The 19,821-nt window shown below is 30.3% G+C and overlaps 2 protein-coding genes and 1 long non-coding RNA gene across 23 annotated transcripts in view; 1 reads left to right on the top strand and 2 right to left on the bottom strand.

Annotated features, from left to right (window-relative positions):
- The window catches only part of LOC106678900 (uncharacterized), a 23,675-nt gene extending 20,314 nt beyond the window's left edge, over window positions 1-3,361 (bottom strand). Inside the window, exons 1-2 of one of the 3 annotated variants that reach the window (XM_014417727.3) lie at window positions 3,152-3,295; window positions 2,871-3,067 (exon numbers count right to left, since the gene is read on the bottom strand). In XM_014417727.3, coding sequence (XP_014273213.1) covers window positions 2,871-2,899 — 29 coding nt within the window. In that variant the 5' untranslated portion in view covers window positions 2,900-3,067; window positions 3,152-3,295. Of the gene's footprint in view, window positions 1-2,870 lie in introns of all 3 variants that reach the window. The other 2 variants (XM_014417729.3, XM_014417726.3) reach the window with 2 other exon arrangements.
- The window catches only part of LOC136795262 (uncharacterized), a 605,676-nt gene extending 599,634 nt beyond the window's left edge, over window positions 1-6,042 (bottom strand). The window contains exon 1 of the long non-coding RNA XR_010842836.1: window positions 5,812-6,042. This is a non-coding gene — a long non-coding RNA (uncharacterized lncRNA). The remainder of the gene's footprint in view (window positions 1-5,811) is intronic.
- The window catches only part of LOC106678901 (zinc finger protein OZF), a 22,077-nt gene extending 2,256 nt beyond the window's left edge, over window positions 1-19,821 (top strand). Inside the window, exons 1-9 of one of the 19 annotated variants that reach the window (XM_014417745.3) lie at window positions 3,527-3,979; window positions 7,945-8,013; window positions 8,356-8,445; window positions 8,530-8,583; window positions 8,652-8,825; window positions 11,514-11,663; window positions 14,972-15,074; window positions 15,159-15,387; window positions 16,343-18,847. In XM_014417745.3, the coding sequence (XP_014273231.1) occupies window positions 8,563-8,583; window positions 8,652-8,825; window positions 11,514-11,663; window positions 14,972-15,074; window positions 15,159-15,387; window positions 16,343-17,258 (1,593 nt within the window). In that variant the 5' untranslated portion in view covers window positions 3,527-3,979; window positions 7,945-8,013; window positions 8,356-8,445; window positions 8,530-8,562 and the 3' untranslated portion in view covers window positions 17,259-18,847. The other 18 variants (XM_067045224.1, XM_014417731.3, XM_014417732.3 and 15 more) reach the window with 18 other exon arrangements.

The following is a 19,821-nucleotide window of genomic DNA, read 5'->3' as shown; positions in this document are numbered from 1 at the left end:
GTGGTATTCGAACGCATTCGGGAATTTGGTTTAAGGTTTTCAAAGGATAAATAACATTTTTTTCAGGAGGAAATAAAACTTTTAGAACACCTTGTATCCGAACAAGGAGTGAAATCAGACCAAGTCAGGGTAGAAGCTATTGTGCAAGTAAATCCTCCAGCTAACCAAAAGGAACTTAAAAGAGTTTTCTTGGGATGATAAATTATTATCGTCAATTTCTTCCGAACGTAGCAGATATAATCTCGCCACTCACTCAGTCGGACCTTTAACTTTACCGATGAACATTTGGAGAGATTCCATAGTTGCAAGAAAGCACTAATTGCGGAACTGGTGCTAGCATTCCCAGACTGTTAAAATGAATTTATATTGACAACGGATGCTAGCGTGAGGGCTCTTGGGGCGATCTTGTCGCAAGAATTGGAATTGTTAGAAGAATTGGAAACAGGTCAGTGGCTTTTGCCAGCAGACAGCTGTCGGACGCTGAGTCGAGATATAGCGCGCTGGAGCACAAACTGTTAGCGATCGTCTGGGCAGTCAACCATTTTCGCCCGTATGTGTTTGGTAGGCGTTCTACTCTACGCACCGATCATGAACCATTACTTTGGACAGACGGTCTTAAAGAATCATCAACTAGAGTCGGACGCTGGAAAAAAAAACTGCGTACGTATAACTTTCATATTGTCCACCAAAAAGGCTCAGAAAATGTTTTCAAGGACTGACTTTCGAGGACTATGAGGATCCGCTCAATGATGCAGGCCCTTCTCATGTTGCTCGAGATAATATATTCCGGGATGAGGAGAATGGAGTAAATGCAGACGAAGTCCCCCCCAGATCTTGTCATACACAACTTAACGAGACGGATACCATAGTCCACCAACATAAGCGACAGATTATTTGGAAAAACAAAAACGGAAGGTACGTTGCGAACATAACATACTAAGTATGGCAGGCACAATATTGTAACTGTATGGATCCTCGGTTGCACTGGAGGATGTCGTCCGTATAATCAACGATTTAAACAAACGTTGTAAAACATGTTACAGGTTCGTTGGAAATAAGACCATCTAAGATCATGTTACGCACCTGTTGGAAACAGAGAGGATAGGAGCCGATAGAAACATTATATAATGTTCTGAAATTGTGGAAACAATAGATGATTCCGGGCGCCAAAAAGAGTTAGTTAAAACTTACCATGAAGGAAAGACTAACCATCGCGGCAATGGCATTTCAATTACCCCGGGAACCCACAAGGGCCTGAGTCCATTGAACGCCCACACAATACTCTAGGGGAACATCTTCGGTTGGTCTAATTATATAAGGGACTAGGAGCTATCGCACCAATGCCAAGAACGATGTTGTCTTTCTACCACGGGGTTTGCACCAGTAGAAGTTGTATTCGGCCACCCGGTGCGAAGGGGAGATTTGCTCACAACGGCATGCACGCATCTAAGAGACGCTGTAATTCACAAACGTAGACAACTAGCCAACATTTCCCAGAGGGTGCACTCCAGACTTCTCAAAGAAAAACTTTCCAGGGCGAATCGATTTTCCTTGGCAGTACCAGATCATTCTCACAAAGTTTCATTGGATATGATGGTATATTGTCAACCATAGTCCGGCCGTTGCAAGGGGGATCAGTGCTATGAAGGACCTTTCAAAGTGGTATCACTACTAAAACACAACATATTTTCCATCCAACTGATACTAGTGCTCAGAGGGTTAGGAATATTTACTGCACTTTCACATCCCTCTCAATCCAAACATGTAAAATCATAATTTGTTTCTCCCTTTTTTCAGTTTAATTAGCTATGTTATTTTGTTGTATAATTTTCTTGTCATCATTATAATATGTATATATAGTAGGATTTATAGCAAGTAGTGAGTTATGTTTATTTATACTATATGAAAGTTCGTCTAACCTGAAATTACTAGAATATGAAAAATAATAAACCAATTCTTAACAATACATTTGTCAAAAACATTCTTGGATTCGTTATGTGGATTTTATTAATGCAACTGTTGCCAATCAATTCCAAAATATAAACTCTAACCTGACGCAGTTATATCAAATAGTTTAAATTACATAAACTTAGCTATGATTTAAAACTAATAAAACTTAGGTGATATGATTCTTGTACATTCGGATCACTCCGATTGAGTAACTGTTAGAGTCAAGATAACCTTAAACTGTTCTGGTTTATCTACTTCGGTGGTAGTACCAATAACCAGCTATACTTAAAAAACCCTAGGGCACTATTAATTCAATAAAAACAAACACTTTGAAAAGGGGACATTAAATTAATTTCTTATTAATCACCCATACAACAGCAATGTTAGAGGTAACGTGGTTTTAAAATATATTTCATAAGCTCTCAAAAGAGTTTCATTTTTGATATTAAAATAAATTCACATTTAAAAAATTATGAATAATTAAACAGATAATTATAATAAATTTTGGACTAAATGTGTAAAAAATTAGGAATCAAAAGATAAGATAACAAAATAAGTAAGAATACCAAACTATTTTTTATGAAGAACGTTTTTCATTTCTAGTAAGATTTATCAGAATAATTCAATAATACAAGGTAAGTTGTATGTGCAATTATAAAAATCAATTAGGTTTGTTGGACTGCAGATGATACCAATTCGGTGAAGAAATACCACGGCACAATTGAGTTAATATTTCTTTCCAGTGAATAGAAATCGCTTGAGTTAACACGGATTTAACTAACGGTGAGAAAATACAACGAGAATAATATAATTAAGAGCTATTGAAATAATTACGTTAACTATATTCAAGATAAAGGAAGCAAATATGATAGAATTGAGTTGAGGTTATACTGATTTTAAACAGACACCTGGTTACTCACATAATGAAAATCGTTGCGTAAACTTCCATCCATCAATTCGAATATTGTTACTTTCGTCTTCACGGCGATTTATCCTATCTATTCCGCAAAAGATAGAAGGTTAACCTAATTGTACACATAATTGTATCTTTCAATTTTGACAGCTGCTCTGATACAGTTTAAATGAAGCAAAGGGCAAATTCAACTTGAGTTAGGACCTAAGAAAACAAACAATGGCCCTCTTTAGAAATTACTTGACACAACCCTCACATTATCGAATATTTTTATCAAAACACACTCACAATTGATCCTATAACCAATGCATAGCACGATTGTTATTTTATTTAACTACTAGAAACCACATTATATTTTATATAAGGTAATCTATTTCCAGTTATACTAGGACCATTTCAGATTTTTATTGTTTTGTCTCCGTATTTATTTTCGCAAAAATATTATTCAATCATCAATTAAAATTATTTAGTTTACTAAAACAAAGGGTTCCTTGATGCATCTTGATCGTCGTGAGGGAAATAGTTCGTCTCTAAAATTTATTTCTATAATAAATTATACGTCATAAAAATATTTTGTAGTAATATTTTGAATTGCTATGAAATTTATTTTATAGCAGCATCTGTTCCATTTTTTCTTAATTTTATAACCTTAACCAGCTCTGATTGTTTAGAAAGCCCCAATTTTTTTTTACTAAAGCCATTTTTGTAGTCTTCCGATTTTTTTTTTTTTAAATTCATCATTTATTACTTTAAACAGTCCAAAAGTTTGCCACACTCAAGACATTGGGGTCCAATGCAATTAGTAAAAATACACTGGACATCGGCTAAACATGACACAATAAGGACAACAAGATTACAAGGTGCAATGATATATTGGATTTTAATAAAAATGATGTTGAATTTTGGCTAGCAAAAATGTTTAGAACAAAAATTGGAGTAGCACCTTCCAACTTATCAGATCAGAGCAGTGGTATATTTGAAAATTTCTGAGAACATTTTGAGAATAATGAACATCCGATCAGCCGCAATGACAGTTATTATTCTAAAGCTAGACTGGCGTAACTGTCTTGCATCATGAAGACCGACCGCTACACTATCAGTCCAACTGACGCTTAAGTAAGGTCTTTTTTGTATTGCGAAAAGAATATAAAACTTGCAGAAATGCAACAAAGCCCAAAATAGCAAAATGCGCTACCTTGCACAGACAAAAATGTATTCGGATTTTTTTGTCATTTTTTAGATCTTGAGCTAGACTTCTTTTAAAACATTCACATTATCTAGATTAAAAATTTAAGCAATCAAAAATAAAATCGGCTGAGAGCTGGTAAGGGGATCAATAGTACTGTACCATATATATGTATGATTGATAATAGGGCAATTAAAAATTAATGTAGTAAAAAATTATAAAAAGGATAGCATTTACAAAACGTGAAAAATCGTTTTCTTGTAAATAGTAAATTGTTTCTGGTTTGATTTATTGAATTAAAATATATAACGTTTATCTAAGTGCCAAATTAAAATGTAAGAATTAATTATATGATTTCACTACGTACGGATAATTATGTGTACATAAATTAAGTTATTCTTATAACTTTCGAATGGCGTAAAAATTGAAATATCCTTTTAAAAAATAATAGTAAATAAAATGTCTGAAAAATTGACTAAATTCATAATGTACCAAAACTTGAACGACTTAACTAGTCTTGCATCTGCAAAATCAAAATCACATCAGTCACACATGGGCCAAGTCACCTAGTGGCCACTGCACATGGAATATAGAAACTATTTGAATGTTACCTAGAACACCTGATAAATATATGTGGGTCTATAATCTTCATTTATAGTGTCCAATACTCTAAGGAGGGCTTCACCCATTTATAATCTAACTTGACAAACGATTGTATTTTTAGAACCCCTCCCCCCTCCCAAAAAAAAGATACAGTTGTCAATTTTTAACATTAATGGAATTATATATTTTCTACAGTACATATAAAAATAAAATAAATTGGGCGCAGCTTTCCTTAGATTATTAGATACCATAAATAGACATTAAATACTTTATAGGTGAGGAAACATCAACTACAATGTTGGAATGACGCTTGTGAACCAGAGGGTATTATCGGACACACTTGGCTATTTTCGGTATTATACGAAACACTTTTGAAATATTAGATGCCCCAAAATTATTTTATAACAAATAATTAATAATGATACTAGTTCTAATAAAACGATGAGTTTCATAGAAATATTACATCTAAATTAACATTATGTAATAAAACAATATAAAATAATTAGAAATTATATAAATCAGAAATTAAATTTAAATGAATAATCTTGCCCCGGAAGTACTTGCCATATTGCCCAATTAACTAGTAGCGCACCCTAGCGGAGAGATGTTTCGTCTAATTCTTAAATTATTCTGATTTAATTTAATACTTCTTAATTCACAATTCTTATACATAATCATCGATCATCACTATAATGTCATTTCAATGTAACATTATAATACTGTTAAGATAATTTTACAGATTTAAAAACAAAAACGTTTACTCCCATACGAAACAATTATTGTTTATTCTTTTCATTATTCATTATTATCTCAATCCACCACATCAGGTAATGGGTGATAGTTAAATTCAATAGCAAATAAAAATTCTTAGCTGAAAATAAAAATATAAAAAATGTTAACATATAGCATAATATATCAGTGACGTTCATTAATTTATGTATATTTCATATATTTATGGAGAACGATTTCTAGGAAAGTTCTACTCCATTTTCTAAAGCCTAGTTACTTGGTTTATTTTTTGACTGGATTTTTAAATTTTCTCTTTTTTTATATTTACTGTATTTTAATTTCAAACTTTCAAAAGTGTATTTATTCAACTCAATTATGTACTTGGAACGCCACAGATATAATATAACATGAGATATTAAGATGCCCTTACTTGGAATGATTAAATCAGAAACCAGCAGCCATCTTCTTGAGCTAAAAATCATATTACCTATAGCTATTAATCTCTTTATAATTGTTGATATATCACAATACACGGAACTTTAACACAAACACAGCACAGAGAACACAATTTACACTTTTTTAAAACAAACGGTAACATACATAAGCTAACTAATCCTTACAGTAATCCGAAAACTAATTAAAACGCACTCGATCCTTTAAAAAGCCAGTGAAACAGAATTTTCTATTCTGTAAGTCCGCCAGCCGTGGCTGTATAGCCAACTGAGCGGCGCGAAAATTCGCACATTAATATAAGGAATTAAAAAAACAATATTTAAAATGATTGATTGTTATCAATTGAAATTATTATTTAAAAAAAGTTTTAATAATTATAACAATTAATCCATAGTTTGTTTTGATATAATGAACTTATTAGGGATTAAGGAATATAATATAAAAATTGTACACGTTATTCATCACACTTTTATTTGTATAATTTTCAAATAGTTCTAATTAAAACCTCTGCTTAAGTTTCTTCGTTTGAAAAAAAATAATAAAATATGATTTAGGTTCATTAATTTTTAATAAATGAAAAAACACAAAAAGATATTTTGAGAAAAATATTCCTTGTTAAATTATTATTATCGTATTTTAATAAGTTTTAAAAAATCAGTAAATAGCAAATGTATTAATATTTATATTATTCTGTAAAAGTTAATACTTCTGCCATAATAGCAAAAGTGGTCCTTGTAAGAAGGCTATTATTATTAACTGAAAAATTATTGAATAGATGTTTTATTATTGGAAAACTAAAACTTAATTTTTGTTTTAAAAATGTTTGCATTTTTCAGGATAAACCACTGTTAACAGTAAAGTATATACTAGCAGTCATGATCCTTTATACTCTTCAATAAATTTGGTGCCTATACTTTTTTTTTCATTCTATAAATATTTTGAATCTTCTTTCAAGTATTCCAATTTAATGATTAAGCTTTATTGATTTACTTTGTATATCCAATAAAGTATTTTTGAGTCAAATTAATTTGTAGAAGGTGTGAACAACAAATTATTTCTAATAACCCTGCTGTATAAGTTAAATGAGAAGTATTGTTTGTATTTATTAAGTATATAGTTCTGCAGTTCAAAAAGAAATGATTTACGTAATGAAGGTATTGTGAACTATAAAATACAACTTATTATTAAGTTATTATTTAAAAAACAATATAAATTTGTAAATTTTGGGTCCCCTTCTTGTTTAATATTGAAACAATTCAGGTTTCAAATAAGAGGTAATAACAGACTGTCGGTAAAGCAATTAAGTAATGTATAATAAATTTAATTATGAACTAAAAGGTTCATAATTAATACATTCATAATAAATATAATGTAGTGATTTCTTTGAATAGCAATACACTTAAAACTTCATACATCTATTTATAAATTGGATAACATTTTGGACTTCATATTGGACTTGTTCTGTTCCCAAAAATCATTCTTTAATATCAATGACTTACTTCACAGTAGTGTTAAGTGATATTTTTCCATAAATAAGTTAAGTACATTGTGGCTTTTAGGGTTTTGCATTCTATACAACTGTGGAAAGAATTTAAAGGAAATGTAAATATTGTCTAGATAGTTGGCTATTCACAAAATGGATATGTGTTTTTTATTGTTTCTAGCCTGTACAGAAGGGTTACATTTACATAATTCTTTTTCACCCTCTAATAGTACACTAACAGTAACGTTTCACAAGAGTTAAGTGTTTGAAACATTGAAAGTAGGCATGGCTTCATCATCTCCAACTTCTAACTTAGATTCATAGTCATTTATTTTTATTGGTAGTGAAAAGTGATTAATTTTAGACCGTGCGAGGTGACTATTTTTCGTTGTCTGTATTTTAAAAATCTATTAAAATAATATTATGTATAGAACATCAATTAAAATAAATTGAGAGGCAATGATGGTACAGGTTAATCAAGTTTCTGTTGATGCCTGCTTGAAGAATGACAATAATAAATTTAGAACCATTGCTGGTGAGATTTTACAAATCTATGTGGATTTATGATCTATTATAACATTATTCTATGTATCTAATAAGCATGTAATTCATTTTTATGGCTTTTAGATCATGATGAAAAAACGCCTGTTGTTGAAGATTATATGGTCAATAAACTTCATGGATTTTTAAGTAATGGTGAATTTACAGTTATTATTATTTGAGGGGTTCCGTCATAAAATATGATAACTGAAATTTTTTTTATAAATTGAAGTTTTTACCAACTTCAGCTTTTTTAAGGGTGATTTCATAAATTGCTGAAAGAATCTTTAGAAAATTTGTCTTTTTATGATAGAAATGTTGATAGATTAAGCTATAGTAAGTGGCTATATGTTGAAGTTAAAACATTGTAATTAACGGTCAATTAAACATTAAACATAAAAGTTTAATTTCTGCAATTACCATGTTTTACAACCGAATGCCTTATTTATAAAAGTTTTGTAATATTATTTCTTTTAATTTATATTTCATGAATTATAGATAATGAAAAAAAGTTGCTGACAACTGTTGTTAAAGTCATACTTACCATTGATAATATTTTCTATACATTGCTTGGATATTCGAGTGATGGTGATTTTATAGCTATAATTATTTATTGAAAATTTGTTACATGATTTCTTAGTTTATAATTCCTATTTTTTTTTTCATTTTTAGCACATTTTCAGCCATATTTAAGCTCTGACGAGTATGTCACTCCAAGCACAAAAGGTGATAGCGATTCTGAGAGGAATCTACCAGCTCTTGTTGCATTCATATTCATATGTCCTTTCATCTAGGAGTCTACCATTAATTTGGAAAACAAAATTGTGAAATGGGGAAGAAGGAAAGTTGAGCTAATGTTTTGGAAAAAAAAAAATTTTAAATACCTCAGGCTACATGGAAAGAATATGTCAATTGAGCTGGAAAAACTGTCCCTTCCATACAACCAAAGCCAGTGGTTCCAAATGCAGGTAGTAATTTTTTTGTCTTCATCAAACATTCATAATATGTATATTAACAGGTACTTCATATAAAACTTAAATCTCTACTTTATAAATATTATTGCATCAAAACAAATAACATTTCCAAACATTTTTTTGTTTGATACATGAAAGTGCTAATTGCAGAAGACAGTTATCATTGGTGTTTAGAGCTAACTTTTTTTTTAAGGTTCTCTAATAAGTTCAATAAATTTTGAAAATTATTCCTTATATTTATTTGAAAATACATTTTCTACCTAAATGTGTTCAATCAAAAAAATTAACTGAAAATTTGTAATTTTCCTAAAAGAAAGAACCTTTAAGTTTTTTCATAAAGTTAGCGGAAATGTACTTAGCACTACTGTAAACTAAGCCATCGATACTGTCAACCACCTTTAAAATTTTATATATATATTATTTTGTTGGCTAACAACCTTCTTTTAAAAAACATTTTGTACTATTGTAATTAAAAACACTTATATATATATATGTTAAAATATTATTATCCATTATATAATAACTAATTTACGCATTGATACCAATAAGTGGATATGGAATAACAATATTGTTTTATAATTAATGAATATTTCAGCACAATTATGAAAATATTGATGAGACTAATTTAGCAAGAATAACTGGTTAACAATTAATGATTTCATTTTCTAAAGTTTTACTCTGTAATACAGTTGTAATTTAGCTTATATTTGAGATGAATTAAAAACCATAAAACAGAAAATAGCTTGACGAGAAATTTATTTGATTGAATTGATTTGAAATTGATGCGTTTTTAATATTTTTAACCCCATTTCAGCATTTTTTTTTCTAAATATAAGAGAACTTTTTTTTAAACACTGCATTGACTCAATCTCACTACCTATATTCAAAGCAGTCAGGGTATGCTGCAAGTAGAGGGGACATAATAAACAAGATAACAACCATTTATAGTCGCTAACAAAGAAAAAAATCAATAAAACTAGAAGTATAACAAGAAAATTAAGTCAAAATTCTAATGAAATTTATAATGATACATGGTCTGTTCATAAAGTTTCAAGACTAGTCTCATTATCAAAACTTTATTGGACATTTCTATACAATGAATATAAAATCTTCTATACAAGACACAGCTGCGAGCATGTTTTCCTTAGTTCATATGCTCACAGAACTCTTGGAGTGGAATACCTTTAAGGCACCTCCTGAAGCTACCTGGACCGTTGGAAACTAGTCTAATCACTTCCTTCTCAGATATTTTTTATTTGTGGAAATAGGAACAAGTCACTGAGAGCTAGAGAATGACTCTGGTAGGGTGACTGCATTGAATTTGGCCAAAACTTCGGTGGTGGCTTGTGAGGTATTGGAGGGAGGGCACATAATCATGGTGAAGACACCAATGGTCTTTGATCTCCGGTAGGATTTGATCCTTCAATTGGTAATTAATCCAAAAGTAGGACTATGTGTGTAATCAGTGTTCATGCACTTTCTCTAAATTTTCATCATTTCAGCTTGTTGAAGGTCTTCCATTATGGTTGATATCTTCAATGTATTCTCAGCCATCTTTAAACCTATTATGGCATATGAAAACGGTTCATTACATGTCTCATGGCTTCTTCTTTAAAGAAACTATGGTTGAGCAATGATGTTTTAATTGCCATAGAATTAAACTCTGAACTATTTAAACCAAATAGCAAGGTGTTATTTTAAAGAATAGCATTTACTCAGCTGATAGATCTTTTAGAAAGGGCCTGAGACAATTTACAGAATAGTCTGACATACCAATTCTATGCTCATAACATAAATAGGTAATAGATTTATAAATCATATATGTATGGTTAAAAATTTTTAAAGATATTTTTATCACACTCGGCTTAATTTTGCCAAAATTCGTGTATTTGAGATTTTAAAAGTAAATAGAAAACTTTAAAAACTCTAAATGAACAAATGTACTCGTCTGACAGAAGTGAGAATACTTAGATCGTCTGTGTTAAGCTTGTCTTTTGAAGTAGAGCCCTGACGCTGAGTGAAATACATTTTGAAATCCAACTGATTGGGAAACGATGTTAAAATCGTTTTAAGATGACATGGGGTTGTTTTAGAAAAAAAATAATTAGGAATTCTTCTATAAAATGGATCACAAAAAAAAATTTTGAATTAACATCGATTGATGCGCCCCCTCTCACAAGTTTTTTCAAACGCTAAAATATGTCGGTTTTCATTTACCATTTTATAGTATTCCTAACAAATATGAAATTATTTTCTGGGTAAAATATAGATGGCTCTACACTTTACAATTATTAAAATAATTCCTGGTTAACTTTATATACAACCTGTTGTTCAGAGATGCTCTAGGTGTTTACATACCCGTCAATGACTTCAAATATTTAAAGTTATTTCTGTTAATTTTTACATGATTATATATGTTTTGCCGTTCTTGTAATGTGTGGTTGTAAAATGCCTTTTAGCAATACCCATCTGAACTTTATAGATTTATGTCGTTTATGTCTGAGTAAAGATAATATTTTAATACCGGTTTTTGATAATTCTCTAATTGGTCATCAATTGTCTGATAAAATCAACGTTTGCCTAACAGTTAATGTAATGTTATTTACTAAAATTAATTAGTACTTATCTGTCAGTGCAATTAATTATTTTTACTTTATACCCAATTTGATTCGGCTGTTCTAGATCAAAACTGAAGATGAAGTGTCACAGAAGATATGCCATCAATGTTTAACGAAAGTGAATGCGTTTTTTGACTATCGTTCTACAACATTAGAGTGTCAAAAAGTGCTACAAAGATGGGTCAGTGAAGCAAATCAAAGTCAATTAAATAAGGTATGGTTTTGAGTGTAAAGCCTTTCAGTCAATCATTATCAATTTTTTTTTAATGTGAAAATTTTATAGGTTACATCATAATCATAATTATAAGTATCCCTGGGTGAATAGTTTTTGTTTTTTTATGGATGGTACATTATAATCCCATTTATCTACAGTGTTTTGGGCCAGTTCCATGACAGACATTTTTAGGCTTAATAAAATCATTGATTCAGTACGATTAAGTTACATTAAATCATGTTATTGCATAATTATTACAGTTTATTGTTAAAAGTCTCCCTTAACATAGTCAAATCTCTGGAGAAAGTATATGTTAATAGGGCGAAGCGGTGTCTAGTACAGTAGTTAAGTTGTTCTTAATAAGTAAGCCGTTAGAATCAGTTTTACAGAGGTATAAGAACTTTTAAAAAGTATTTCTGGCTGTGAGGATGAATGAAAGTGATTGGTTGCAAGCCGGCAATCACAACCATGAAATTTTAGGCAATCAGGAGACAGAAAATATTTTTCAGTTATACAGGAGTTAGTTGAATGTATTGTCTAACATAAATTTAAAAAAAAATTATATATTAATTAGAATCACTGTTATTTTCGTTCTTTAGGATTTAAACGAACATGCCCTAGTTTTTATTTGGATTATTGGGACTCCTCTGTGTAATCTAATATATACATTCTATATTAAATTAAAAGGGAAGATGGTCCTTTGATTTATTAGTCTTATCATTAGTGAGATACATCTTATATGAAGGAACTCGTCTATTAAATAAAGGATATTTCATTCCTTTTGATTTTATAGTGTATGTTAAAAAACCAAATATTGTTGCCATCCTCTTAATAAGTAAGTACCTTATTGTTTATTATAAATGGAGAGTAATGTGACTTAGTATAAAGTATAAGAAAGTAAATGCCCACTTGCCATTTTGGAGCAACACTTGTAAACTATCACCAAGTTCTATAAAAAAAATTAACCAACATAAAAATTCTATGTTTTCAAGTGAGTATACATGTACACATCCAGTATTTAAAGTTGTATGCATTAAGTTTTAATCATATATTTTATTATGGAGTTTTCCTGAGCACCACTCCGCAGCAGGTAGTTTGGATTTCTGAGATTGTACTGTATATTTAGTTAGTTTTATTAACATTTTCTACTACCAGAGCCCTGTTTCATAATGAAAGCTTATAGTATTAGTTCAAAATACAAGTATTGAAACATGTTTTTTTTCATAACAGGGAGGATTATTAGTGATATTACAGGAGTTAAAAAGTAGTAAAGTACAAGTTACTATTGTCTATGTAATTGTATTAAGTTAAATCAACAAGACTAATAGTATTAGTTTGTACTTTGTTATGAAACAGGGCCCTGGTGTCACGAGTGCAAAATTTTTTTATTTAGTTTAACACAATTGTGTATTTCAATTAGAGCTGAAAATGAGGATTGTCTTTTAGGCTAACCTATTTTATCGAAATTGTGAAGTTCAAGATTTCTAAGTCCTGAAACAAACCAATGCCCTTTCAAAATACCATATTTCTTGAATATAGGTCCACCACTAATGCAAGTGAATCTCTCATTTAGAAAATAATTTGGATGGAAAAAAATTTGGGTAGAGAAAATTAAACAACAGAAATCAATTTGAAAAAATAATATACATTTATGTTTTCTGTAGAAAAATAAAGAACATTAAATTTCCTACAAAAGTGACCTTATAACTTTTTTTCTAAACTATGTATGTAGTTTTTGAGATATTATTTTTTATTAAAAAATAAGTTTCTAATATTTTTGAGACAATGAATGCAATTGATTTTGATCCAGACTAACTCTGGGACTTTTTCGTATTTAACATAATGTGTTATTAAACAGTACAAAACAGGTCACTTGTTATTTTTTTTAATGTTAGCATTAGATATCTAATTTCACTGAACTAATATTTGTTTCCTTTTCTCAGAAACTACAATATTTATAATATATATCATATTGGGTATGATTTGAGTTATCTCAAACTAATGGCTTCTATGTCATTTAACGTTTCTACTTTAGTAATAAGAGACTGTAGTAAATACAGTGAAATGATATTAACGTTCATTAAAAATTGTTTACTTATTCTCATACATTTCAGGAAGAGAAAATGCCATAAAAAAAATCTTGTTTTTGGGTGATTTAGGAATGATACTTCCATTTAAGATAATAGTAGGTGGGTAATTCTCTCTACAATGTACCAACGGTATAGAAAAAGATATAGGAAAATTGAGGTGATTTCTGAAAAGAATACTCAGTAATACTAATTGCTATAAGGAGAATGAATTTATCTTCACCATTTAGATTTTACATCATAATACACGTGAATTCATATTTCAAACTCACAACCCTGGAACGTTAACAAACTCGGTCAATTCCGATGATTTCTGTTTATAACACTGGGACATTCTGATGAATCTCTCTGTAACCTCCTAGACTTTGCTAGCTCATTTGTTTTTGCCTGGTCAGCAACCAATTGTTAGGATTCGTGAGCACCTCCATCTATTTCCTCACAACCCTGGTCGATTTTGTCTACCCTTGGGAGTTGGTTAAAACCTAATTATACAACAAACTTACACATAATTAGGATTATTATCATTATTTTAAGGCCCAAACTCATTAAGCCATCACACTGCAAACCATGAGCCATTTATTTGAAATCCTTATAACCCTGGAGTTTGTAGGTTGTGAGGAAAGCTTACTTTACATATGTTCTTATGCAGATTCAAACTGACGCTCATATGTAGGTATGTTGTTGCTCATTTGCCCCATATTGTGGATGGCAATAAAATACAAATGAAATTCTTATTATGAAGTAATGGAATTATCAAAATCACACTTACTCAATTCATTTTGAATTATTTTGAGCGTTCTTAAAGTGCAAACGTTTTCATATCTTTGAACATTTCGGGTAATTATATTATTCTCATTCTTTATTATTATATTTTAGGTAACTTCAAAGTATAATTAATTATATTAATCTTTTTTTGTGTTTTACAGGAATAACGTGTAGGTAGTTTGTGTTAAGCATGATTATTTCTTTTTGATTGAGATCTGTATATTCAATTTTAAAATTGATTCCTTATTAGTGATTTATTTGTTTCTCCCTCACATTTGTTCTCCAAAAATTATTTCCAAAACCAATTTGACTTATATTCAAGGTCATTCTGTATTCGTCCAAGAACGGTATTCTGACAAAGCTTTGGTTCGTAACAGGACTGGAGCCTGTATTCTAGACTGTTACCATTTATATTTTAGATGATATGCTACTTTTATCAAGTAATATTATTTTTAGGATTCAGACAAAGGTGCTAAAGAAGATTCAAGTACTGAACTTAATAAAACTAATGAGACTTACGAATCTGAAAATGACTGTGATAGTAGAAGTAGTTTTGAAAGTATTACTTCTGAAAGAATTGATGAGGATGATGTGGCTAGGGAACTCTTTGAAAAATCTTTTGATTGTACTGTTTATGTCTCAGAAGCTGCTAATGATCCAGATTATGATCGAGGAAGTGAAGTTCCAAGCTCTGTTAGGAGTCATTCTGAAAGTATTAATTCTGAAAGAAATGATGAGGATGATGTTGCTAGTGAAATTGATTCTTTTGATTGCACCGTTAATGTCTCAGAAGGCGATATTGTTTCACCAAATAGTGAAGTTCCAGGCCCTTCGGGGCTCCAACAAGGCCAGAAGCAGTCGCCTCCTATTGAGTAAGTCTTTTATATTTTTTTAAACATTTTGTATTAAATCAGTTTGTTACTTTCTAATATCTCTTATTATTTTTTAACTACTCTTCCATTGAGTTTTCTTTATAAAAATTTAAGAGTTCAATATGCATTTATTTAACTGTTTAATTTTTCAAGATTTTCCTTATATTCACTTTTTATATTTTCAATACGATTATTTGATTTTGATTTCTTTTTTTTTAAACCCCCCGTTGTTAGACTAATAACTTGTAAACCTCCTTATAAATAGTGAGTACATAGGGGTAAGGAAAATAAAAATCTAATGCTTTGATCCTGAATCACTAGAACTTTGGATACCAAAAAAAAAATTAAAAATAAATAGTAGGAGAAGAAATTCTACAGAAGCCTTTAAGGAATTACTAAAATGTGCTTCTGTAGGGCTAGCAATCTATATCTATGCTACTAGCAGTTATCTGGATTCGGACTTTTGTAAATAGGCACTTGTCTTTTCATTAATTTTAATATTACTTTTGAAATAACAATGCTCCAACACAGTGGTTCTTACCCAGGGCTTTGTGAAGTAATTTAGGAATAGGATATTCCACGTTAATTTAACATGGTTTTGATCCTTACCATCTCAGGTTCTCTTCAAATTTTGCACAGGTGTTGTATAGGTAGTCCCAGATCTTTCTTAGCTTTTGCTGAAAAGACAGATCATTTTATTTTTGTCATATAATAATGCAGGGGTTTCATCATTTTCTTACTTGTACCAAAAAAGGTTGGAAACCTCTGCTCTAACTAATGTATTTTTGTTTTTTATTTATTTAATTGCTACTTTTAATATTGATAAATTTCGGATTCTTCTTGCGATTAATTTTGTTTACATTATTTCATTATTATGATATTAAGCCATTGTGATTTTAAGATAATAGTTTCATCAAGAAATGTAAAGTTGGAATGAGTTACATTTTCTTTACAGATTAACAGAAAATGAAGAATGGCCTGATGGAAATAAAAGAGTTGCTAATAAAACATTGAATACATGTGAATTTTGTGGCCAGTCTTTTACCAAGTTCAAACTTGAACTTCATAGAAGGAAACACACTGGTGAAAGGCCATTTAAATGTAGTGAGCCAGGTTGTGATCGCGCTTTTGCTTCCAAGGGCATGCTTTCGTCCCACAGTAGAGTTCATAGCAGTAATAGGCCTTATCCTTGCGATTATTGTTCAAGTTCGTTCAAAACTGCAATCCACCTTAGTAACCACATAAAGATTCATACTGGAGAGAAACCATACTATTGTGATTTGTGTGATTATTCCTGTATATATAAAGCAACATTGTTGATACATCGTAAGAGACATTTGAAAATTTATTCTGTGATTTGTGAAATTTGTGGAAAAGGTTTCTATAGTGCTTCAGACTTGAAGGAACATGTGTCTGGACATACTGGGGAAACCCCATTTTCCTGTAGTAAATGTGATAAAAAATTTCCTAACAAATATCACCTTCGCAAACACAAGAATTCTGTGCACAATAAAACTCTAAACTCACCTGTATCTGTTCAGTGTGAAAAATGCTCTAAGGTCTGTCCAGACAAACACTCTTATAAGAATCATGTCAGGCGTGTACATGCCAATAAGAAATTTGAATGTGACATTTGTGGAAAACTTATTGGAAACAAATCTTACTTAGCAGAGCATATGCGAATTCACAGTGGCGAAAAACCATATGTGTGCGAGCTCTGTGGAAAATCATTTACTGGACGAAAGAGCATGAAGATGCATCAGGTTGTTCATACTGGTGAGAAAAAGTATGAATGTGAGAATTGTGGTAAAAAGTTTACTCAGAAATCATCTCTTAATGCTCATAAAAAATTACATATCACTAACAGTTGACTAATTATTTATATCTGATTTTGAAAACTTGGTTGAATTGTTTGTTGTATTTAAGAAGTTATGTTTAGTTTGATAATTCATTCTTTAAGAGAAATTATTAGTAATTACTACTTAACATACTATAAACTTATATCTGGCTTTCTTTTGAATGATCTACACGTTCCCTCTTCCAGTCTCAACTTAAATACAAAATTTATGTGATTTATTGAGTTTCAATATACACATAACAAATAACTGTACTGAGTTAATTACTAAATAAATAAATTAATTAATAATTTATCAATTGTAATTATAATATATTTATCTGATCACATTTCTGGTTCTGCTGTAGTGAAAAGAGAATACAATGATATTTAAATGGGTTGAATAATTTAATGTTTATTTTTTATAATGAGAGGAAGAATTCCCGCTATTCACTATTTTGTTTGACTAGCTATTTTTAACTGAAAGCTTAAATTCTTATTGCATCACACATTGATATTATATGTCTTTATTTTGTAGTTATTGATGATTACTCTTCTTTATATATATATATATATTTTTTTTTTGTATGTTCTGTACATTTACTAGTCTGTTTGCCCTAGACCCTTTATAGGTTGTGGTGCCGTTATGTATTTTATTAAACATTAGCGATCTTGTCTTTGTTTCTACCCATTTTTTATTTTTTTTTATGTTATCCTTTTTTGTGTATATATATAATTTATACAATTTATTTATTTATTGTTTAGTATTACATTCTGTCATATTCTTCAGACATCTGTAATAGAGCTAAAAGAACTCATTCACACCATTTTTAAAAATATATATAATTTAAATGATAAAAAAAGAATATGTAGAAGGAAATATATAAAAAATAAGCAATTAAAAAAGAAATAATGGTACAATAATGAAGTAAAATAAAATCTTAATCACATTCATATAATTCTTTATAATATGTCTCTGAACTAGTGTCATTTCAACCTTCGGCAAGTGGAGGATTGTAGGGATGGGTAATGCTTGAAAGGGATTATGCTAGGTGATTAAGATGATGAGTGAGTTTCACATGGAATATAAGTTTCATTATTATCTTGTAAAGTAGTAGTTTGTTGTCTACTTTAAGCTGCGATTTTCTTTTTAGTAGTCCGTATAATCATTAGTTAAGCTCTTATCTTTTTAGTTTAGTATATAGATTCCATGTTAGAATGTTATTTCTAGTTCCATTAACTGGGACTTATTTCATGCATCCTCTAGTTTTGAACTAGGCATCAGCTTTGCCTTTTTGATCAACATTATTTTTTTCAATTCAAGATTTACTGTTTGTAAATCATCATTATTTTTCTTTTGTTATACCTTCATCATTTTCCATTCATTTTTATCAGACTTATTATTATTTCATCATATCATCATTGATGGTGTTAGCATTATCATAAATATGTAGAAACAGATTGTCGGATTGCAGCATATATATAATGATAAACTTTCTTTGCCTCTCTTGTATTTAAAGGAGTATGCTCTTATGAAATTAATCATTTAAAGATATGATCCAACATAAAAATAAAAGGGCTAATGATAAGAATGTTAATATATTTTATCTTCCCTTAAGCCTGAATTATCTTTTCAGATTGAAGGCACCATTTAGGCGGAATGATTTGGAGGATTCTAGAGGAGAAACAGATAACAAAAAAAAATCTGAAAAAAATATCAGTCCAGTTGACCAAGATTCAAAACAAAATCAAAATCATTTAGGAAATATATGCCCTCCAATACATTTTAAAACTGCAGAACCGACTCCTAAGGAAGTATTTAAAATAAGTAGGCATGAAGAAGTGGTGAATAAGGAATGTACTAAAAAAAATCTTGAATGCAATCTTTGCCAGTTTACTGCAAGATATAAAAGCCAGCTTGACATCCATATCAAAAGACATAAAAAGGATTACAAAATATTTTGTGATATTTGTCAGAAAGGTTTTTTCTATCAGTATGAAATCTTAATGCATAAGGCTTTGCATGAGGAAACAAGTCGATTCCAGTGTAATGTGTGTCAGAAAAAATTTGTCTATAGGCATAGCCTCATTTCGCACACTAGAAAGCACGAGGAGGTTTTCAAACCTTCAGAAACTTTTCAGTGTGATAAATGTGGTAAAAACTTCAGTGACAAGTCCTATCTTAAACGCCATAAAGATGTTCACTCCGGAGTGAACCGTGTTGTATGCGAGGTGTGTGGGCAAGTTCTGTGTACTCCTGATGCTCTTCGCTCTCACAGCTTGACACACACTGGAGAGAGACCCTTTTCATGTGGCATTTGTGGCAAATCGTTTACGTCTAAGAAATATATGATCATCCACAAGAGGATGCATACTGGGGCAAAGCCATTCAAATGCAAGGTTTGTGAGAAATCTTTCTCGCAACAATCGACGCTTATTGTGCATAATAGGTATCATTCAGGAGAGAGGCCATATAAGTGCCAAGTGTGCCATAAGGCTTTCGTTACTAAAACAATTTTGAAAGTCCACCAGAAGAGTCATACTGCCTAATATATAAATATTGTGATATTTGTGCCATTAAAGAAAAAAAAGTTTATATA

Source organism: Halyomorpha halys, unplaced genomic scaffold, assembly GCF_000696795.3.
Source record: "Halyomorpha halys isolate HHAL.00 unplaced genomic scaffold, Hhal_1.1 Scaffold167.1, whole genome shotgun sequence".
NCBI classification, from domain to species: Eukaryota; Metazoa; Arthropoda; class Insecta; order Hemiptera; family Pentatomidae; genus Halyomorpha; species Halyomorpha halys.
Note: the sequence above shows the minus strand (reverse complement) of the source record. Positions and strands in the feature narration are given on the sequence as shown.